This window comes from Haemorhous mexicanus, chromosome 18 (assembly GCF_027477595.1).
Source record: "Haemorhous mexicanus isolate bHaeMex1 chromosome 18, bHaeMex1.pri, whole genome shotgun sequence".
Lineage (NCBI taxonomy): Eukaryota > Metazoa > Chordata > Aves > Passeriformes > Fringillidae > Haemorhous > Haemorhous mexicanus.
In genome coordinates this window covers 13849725-13857693 of record NC_082358.1, presented here as the reverse complement: position 1 = coordinate 13857693, position 7969 = coordinate 13849725, and the positions used below count along the sequence as shown (strand labels likewise).

General features: G+C 46.1%; 1 protein-coding gene across 1 annotated transcript; it reads left to right on the top strand.

The window, feature by feature from the left end:
* Nucleotides 1-963: 963 nt before the first annotated feature.
* On the top strand, nt 964-3447 carry PFDN4 (prefoldin subunit 4). Its single transcript, XM_059862755.1, has 4 exons — nt 964-1117; nt 2102-2209; nt 2636-2779; nt 3037-3447. Exons 1-4 carry the CDS (start codon nt 1094-1096, stop codon nt 3166-3168), a joined length of 408 nt encoding a protein of 135 aa, XP_059718738.1. The 5' UTR covers nt 964-1093; the 3' UTR covers nt 3169-3447.
* Nucleotides 3448-7969: the final 4522 nt, after the last annotated feature.

Sequence of the window (7969 nt, the reverse complement as noted above, 5' to 3'; positions counted from 1 at the left end):
ATATCCCAGTAACTATCCCAGTAACTATCCCAATATCCCAGTAACTATCCCAATAACTATCCCAATAACTATCCCAGTAACTATCCCAGTAAATATCCCAGTAACTATCCCAATAACTATCCCAATATCCCAGTAACTATCCCAATAACTATCCCAATATCCCAGTAACTATCCCAATAACTATCCCAATATCCCAGTAACTATCCCAATAACTATCCCAATATCCCAGTAACTATCCCAATATCCCAGTAACTATCCCAATAACTATCCCAATATCCCAATAACTATCCCAATATCCCAGTAACTATCCCAGTAACTATCCCAATATCCCAGTAACTATCCTAATAACTATCCCAATATCCCAATAACTATCCCAATATCCCAGTAACTATCCCAATAACTATTGCAATATCCCAGTAAATATCCCAATAACTATCGCAATATCCCAATAACTATCCCAGTAACTATCCCAATAACTATCCCAGTAACTATCCCAGTAAATATCCCAGTAACTATCCCAATAACTATCCCAATATCCCAGTAACTATCCCAATAACTATCCCAATATCCCAGTAACTATCCCAATAACTATCCCAATATCCCAATAACTATCCCAGTAACTATCCCAATATCCCAGTAACTATCCCAATAACTATCCCAATATCCCAATAACTATCCCAGTAACTATCCCAATAACTATCCCAGTAACTATCCCAGTAACTATCCCAGTAACTATCCCAATAACTATCCCAATATCCCAGTAACTATCCCAGTATCCCACCCCACGGATCCCCTCCATTCCCGTCTCATGGCGCCCCCTGGCGGACCAGCGCCCCGAAGCCGCCTCTCGCCCCTCCCACTGGATCGTACCAAGCGCTGCGGGGGTGCCTTCACACTCACTCCATGCCCCGAGGCCGCTCAGGACATCCCGCCGCGCTGCGAGCGTTGCAAATAGCGATAATCCCCGATTTTCACAGAGTTCCGGCCGCTTCCTGGAGTTTTCTCTCATCTTTCTTCTTTTTCCCATGCCCGCTGCCCCTCCTCTGCGCGGAGGGCGGATGGTTCAGCCCCTCATGGATGGTTCAGCGCCAACATGGCCGCCACCATGAAGAAGGCGGTGAGCGGGCCTGGGGCGATTCGGTCTTTTTGAACAGCATTTGGTCTCTTCCCGGCGGGGTTCCATCCCTCCCGAGGAGGTTTCAGCTCCTCCGCTGTTTTCCGGGCCGCTGTGTCCCGCTGCCTCCCGCAGCCCCGGACGCGGCCGGGTCAAGCCCTGCCCGGAACCGCGCTGCCGCCGCTCGGGAGCTGAGGGCGATGGGTCGGGGCTGTGGGATCGGGCTGTGGGACCGGGCTGTGGGACCGAGCTCTGGGACCGGGCTGTGGGATCGGGCTCTGGGACCGGGCCCTGGCACAGCGCTTGTCCCCCGGGGTCCGTGGCCTTGCGGAGCCTCTGCTGGTGCATCTCGTTGTGAACAACACGGGCAGGGTCAGGGTGGATGTGAGGAGAAATTGATTCTCTGGGAGAGCGGTTAGTTATGGAGTCGTCATCATCATGGATTGGGTTGGAAAGGAGTTTAAAATTCATCTCATTCCGTCATCCCACCTCTGCCATGGCAGGGACACCTCCCACTGTCCCAGGCTGCTCCAGGTTCTGTCCAGCCTGGCCTGGGACACTGCCAGGGATCCAGGGGCAGCCCCAGCTGCTCTGGGCGCTTCTCTCCACCCTCCCAGGGAACAATTCCTGCCCGATGTCCCATCCAGCCCTCCTCTCCGTCACTTTGAAGCCATTCTGCTCTGCATGTCACTAACTGCTCCTGTTCATGGTGTCTCTGCAGAGAGAACTCAGAGCAGGGTGTCCAGTTCAGCCACCAGGAAACCTTTGCCTTTAGGATGCCATGGCTGGCCAGTGTTTTAATTGGATGTACCCAGCTAAATGTGGGTGTTTCTGGTGTCCTTGAAGAGGCACTTTGAGCAGCCAGGTGCATAAGCAGAGTGTGGTGGCTGTCAGAATATTTTCCATCACTTTGTAGGAGTATCCTTGCAGGGAGACTCAAGTTAATGTAAGAACTGGAATCATCATCTTGACCTCTCCTCCTCGCAGGCTGCAGAAGATGTCAATGTCACCTTTGAAGATCAACAGAAAATTAACAAGTTTGCAAGAAACACCAGCAGGATCACAGAGCTGAAAGAAGAAATAGAAGTGAAAAAGGTATGTTTGCTTCAGATCTCATGAACTTTTCATTGGGTTTTCAGCTGGAACGTAGAGAATTAGCAGCAGTGAGTTACTGTGAGTTTAAGTAATGCTTGGGTTCTGATAGGAGGTTTCTGATACTTTGGAAATAGAGAATGGTAAAACATCAGATTAATTAATAAATGTCACTAATATCAGATATTAGTGGCATTTAAATCTGCTGTATTGCCCTTGCCTGGACAGTTAATTATTCTGTTAATGACAAATAATGAGTGCTGACTAGGATTTTCTGCTGGATTGGGTTGCTGAATTCCAGCTCTGAAAGTGATCTCTTGGATGGTGGGTGGGATTTGTTCCCAAAATCCAGCCTCTCTGGGTTCCTTCTCCAGCTGTGGCAGTGTGTCCACTGAAAGGCTTTACCTCTCTCTGTGTCCTGGCAAACAGAAACAGCTGCAGAACCTGGAGGATGCCTGTGATGACATCATGCTGCTGGACGATGCTGACTCCCACCTGATTCCCTACCAGATCGGGGATGTCTTCATCAGTCACTCCCTGGAGGAGACTCAGGAGATGCTGGAGGAGGCCAAGGTTTGTGTGGAGCTGCTGGGCTGTGCTGTGTGCTGGGCCCTGGGGTGGCATCTGTGCATCCTCTGGAGCTTTCACAGGCTGAAATCCCTGTTGGATTTGGGATTTGAGTCACCAAAGGCACTCCAGCAGTAAGTCCTGCAGCCAGACCCTAAGGGATGAGTTGGAAAAGAGGCAGCTCTTTGTTGGTTCTGTGTTGCTGACAAACCTGGCTCGGTTTGTTGCACAGAACTGATTTTTGTTTATTTTTTCTTTTTCAGAGGAGTTTACAAGAGGAAATTGAAGCGCTGGAATCCCGAGTGGAGTCCATCCAGAGCGTGTTGTCTGACCTCAAAGTTCAGCTCTATGCCAAGTTTGGAAATAACATAAACCTGGAGGCTGAGGACAGTTAAAGCTTTTCTAAACACCCAACTTTTCCTTAGGTTATTAAATGTTTTGATAACATTGCTGCAATTATATTTGAGAACAGAAAATCCATCCCTTTCTTTTTGTTGGTTTGTTTTTTTTTTTACTTTCTGTAAAGTTCTGTATATGTAATAAGAACTTTCTTATTTTGGTTTTTGCAGTTATTTATTTATTCAGGAAAACACTGACTTCACATTGCTGGTAAAGCATCAAGGTTGGAACATCTGCATTGTTTATGAAGGCAATAAAGCCAGGCATGTGTTGGAGTTTCCTGGGTTTTGTTTTCCACTCATGAAAAGGTTTAACACAAATGGAAGGAGGGAGTTTGGGAGTGGCTGTTGGATAAAAGCTGTGTGATGCAGGGGCCATGAAGAGGGAGTGATGCTGTTCAGGTGTTTCTAAGAGCCCTCCTGGAGCTCCTGAATTCATCCCCTGTGTTTCACCCTCAGCTCAGGTGTCAGGAATTTGCCAGAGGACAAACAAGGGCTCTTTAAAGCTCACTTTGGTAGTGAGGAAAAGCTCTTGGAGCCCCCACATTCACTCATTCACTGCTTCGTATTGGGAATCCCAAAAACTGCTGCAAGTCACAACTCTGAGTCTTACTTTCTAATTTTCCTGAACAGTTCCTAAATCCATATTTATGTAGCAAATTGATGTCACAGTTGTTCATAGCTTTTATTGCAGTGCCAGCATCAATCCCTAATCTGTGCCCCCATCACTAGGAGGAGCTGAATGTAATTTTAGAATGTCTTAATTGGCTTAATTTGTCTTTATATCCAAAGCAAACACGGAAGAGGGGTGGGTGTTTTTTCCAGGTGAAAACGAGGAGCACCCAGCAGATGGCATCCCAGATCTGGGAATCCCAGTGTTGGGCCAGCCCGTGCCAGGCTGGCAGTGCCCCTGCAGCTTGGAGTGGAGAAGCTTTGGCTGCAGGGCTTTAATTGGATGGTGGCAGTTCCAGAGTCACTGCTGTGCTGAGCATTTCACAGCCCTGCAGGGATTTCAAATGATTGCCACTTCCAGCTAGGCCACAGCATGGGTGTGGGGGGAAAAAAGGGGTTTGGAATGGTTTGGGTGGAAGGGACCTTAATGATTTTATGATATTTTATTTCCAACCCTCCTGCCATGGCAGGGTGTGGAGAGCTTGCTGCTCTTTGATCCTGAAATTGGGATTGGCCATAAACACAGTGCTGGTGTTCAGGGAAGATTGTTCAGTGCCACAGATCTGATTTTCCCCTTATTTCCTCTCCCTTTAGGGTTTTATGGGTGTGATGTATTTTTCCCGTTGGCTTAGTCCTTGCTACAGAAATGGGAGGGCTTTTTTGCACCTGGGCTGTCCAATTTCCTCATGTGCTCTGGCCAATTGTGTTTGCAAATCATTGCATCTCAGCGTTTTTCAGCTCAACCTCCGAATTTTTATTGTTTGCAGAGCTCCTGTGCCAAGCTATCATTTGGTATTTTTGTATGTGTAAAGCAGAACATGCAGGAAACACTTTTTTTATTCTGGAGTTGTCATTGTGCAAGTGACTGCAGATGGTGCCTCAGCTGCTGGGAAGTTTTTGACAGCATCCTGGTTTTGCCTTTTAATAACCTTTCTGTCATGAAGATTTGCAATTGTTTCTGAGCTGGCACTTACTCTGTTCAGCACCCGTGTTCTGAGGACTTTTTATTTTTGGCAGATCAGAATCTGTTCTCTCTAATAATGATGTTTCCTTTACCTGACCAAGAGAGCTGTGTCAGAAGCCCATGAACCAAACCCTGGTGCTCTGTTCTCCCCTGAACACCTGGTGACTGATTCAGGTGCACTGGGCAGTATGGATGTGGAAATGTCCTGGTCAGAATGCCAGGAGTTTGTTGTCCTTCTCTGCCTTGTCAAGGCAGGGACATTTGCAGGCACCTGGGGGATGAAATGTGTCACAAAGTGCTGTTCTTTCATCTCAGGGCTGTTGGAGCCTGGGCTGAGCATCCCTTACTCGTGCAATCACATTTTCAGCTTTATTTTTGTCTCAAAATACAATTTCAGTACAGGTTTTGTTTTGCAAGTCTCAGAGTCACCCATGGCTGGGTTTTCACTTGGCTGCAGCAATTAAAGCAGTAAAATACAGGTGAAATTCAGCTCCTTTTGGGGCCTGCTGTCAGGGAGCTCCCAGATTTTTAGAGCTGGGTAAAACCTCTGTCAAGCCCCGTGGGATCAATTCCTGCACTGAAGGGAATTGCAAGGCTGGTTTGTGATTCTGTACCTCTGATACAAAAATGTTTCCCACAGGATGATCTCCAGTGGAACCTTTATTAATCCCCATTTTGTAGAGCAGCTCTGGGCTCCCTTTACACTCCACCAGACAAATGTGGTGGATAATTACTCAGTAATCACAGGAAATGGTGTGTATCTGAAGCACTGATAATTTTGTGGTAATAAAATCACATCCAAGGGCAAAAAGAGACTGAATTCTGAATACTGAAGCCACATTTCTGGAGGAACAACAGAGCTGAGCAGTTTGGTTTGCATGAGTCAGTGGTTCAGATAATTTCTCTAATGTTATTCTAATAGCCTGATTCATGAGAGAGAAAAAATACGAATATATATAGGCATAATAAGGCCTGACAGAAATTATTTACAACCAACTTTGTCTTTATTTAGAGTGTGTGAGTCACGCAGAAAACCAAATTATTTTGTAATTAAACTCTGGCTGCTGGTGGGGCTGCACAGAACGCCAAACACAGGCCAGGGAGGATTCCCCCAGCAGGAGATGGAACAGGTTTGCATTCAGGGGGCTTTCATCCAGCTGGTAAAAGGTGGAATAAAAAATGGAATAAAAAATTATAAACATGAGGAGAGCATCAAGATGTGCTCAGTGTTGAACTTCAGGCTGGGCCAGGACTGCTCCCAGCCATTCCTTAAGGAAAAATTCCTGTGGGATTTCTCAACACAGCCCAGCAAAGGGAGGAAAAACCTTGTTCAGTGGAGTTTGAGAGTCTGCCAAGTTTTACGCTTCAAGCACAGTCCAGAATTCCATCAAATTGTCAAATTTGGGTGCTTTTCCTGCCTTTCCTGTAACAAACAGGGTTGTGCACACCACACTTACAACACACAGCGTTGGGGTTTTAAAATTCTGGTTAGAGTTTAAATTTCTGCTGTCCCTTGGGTGTCTGGGACTTGTCTGAATTTAACCAAGCTCCTGTGTAAGGCCTGGCCTTTGACCAACAACCTGCAGTACACAAATATGGATTTATTTATAAGATAAAACTGGCTGCCTTTGGGAACAACCAACTCAGAGAAAAATCATTAATCCCAACACACATGGTCAAGTGCTGCTGGTAACTCCAGCACTGCTTTTTATTAACACTTGGGGGGAAAATAATAAAACATTCAGTTCCATTGCTGCTGTGGAAGCATTTTCCCCTCCAGTTTTTAATGCTGCTGTTAAAAGAAGAGCTTTGGTTTGCTTCTGAAAATGTCTGCCAGCACCAACGTTGAACATGCCAGGGATCAAACAGCCTCTGGGAAGGGTTTAAAACTAAAGCTTGTCTCTGTTTGTAGGGGTCTGTTGTGTGTTCAGGTGTTTGGTATGGGTGCACCTAAACCAAACAAATCATTGTGCTCGTTTCAGCTCCTGAGGAGTCCTGGGTCAGCTGGAGATGTCCAGGATGGCATTTATAAGAGTTGACTTTTCCTCTGCAGAAAATGCTGCTGCAACACCTGTGCAGTTAAATCTAAATATTAAAAATCACTATTTTAAAGCCTCAATATTAAAAATCATCTTTTTTATCTGAAGGAACAAAATGGACTTGACTGTGGAAGAATTTTGGTCCCAGTGACACATTTTATTGCAGACACAATACTTGGTTTTAGACATGTGGTAGGAAAATCAACTGCAGAATTTATTCTACTCCTTGATTTATTTGTTAATTTGACAGATCTACAGTTGAAGATGTATTTCTAAATATCAAAATGCAAATTTGCATTTCCATCTACTGACTGCAAGCCCCAAAGATGGCCCACAAGGTGTGGCAGCTCAGGCCACGTTTTCATCTGGGTTTTTCTCTCACACCAGGGCTGCACGAACAGGAATGCCCACGGAGCCCTGGCGGCCTGGTTTATCTCCAGCTCTGAGTGCCAGAGCCCAGCTGAGCCCAGATGGATGGAGAAAATGTCAGTAGAGTGAGAGAAAAGGGCTGGGCTGGATCAGGGCTCTGCCTGCACCTCTGAGCAGCTTACACACCCAGATCAAGCCTGCTCCATCCCTAATCCAAGCCAAGCAAACACTTACAGCTGTAAAATATCTATAAATGGAGAAAAACCACCACAGGCTCCTCTGGGCAACCTCCTCAGCCTGAGAGGGAGGAATTTCTTCCCAAAATCCCACCTAAACCTCCTCTCTGTCAGTCTGTTCAGTGATTTGCTGAGAAGTGCCCCACCAAAAGAAGAACACACACACACAAAAACCCACAAAGCTGCTGCTGAGCTCGATTTGAGAGGCTTGGACTCGTGATAAACCTGGGATAGGAAACCTTTATCCCTGTCATTTTGCAGCCCAGCCTGTCATTAGTCATCTGAGCTCCCAGCAAATGTTAGCCAGGGAAATCTCTGCTCTTTGGAAATGCATTATTGGAGGCTGTTCTCTTGGACAAAGAGCTGTCAAATTTCATTAGCACAGCCTGTCCATCTCTCATGGGCTTTTTTAAGATATAAAGCTTGGAGCAATATGGCATCAGTCTGTAGATTAAATTAAAGGTTGCAAAGTAGATGCTTTATCTGATTTACCAAGAAGGCACAGATTTGCTGCTGGT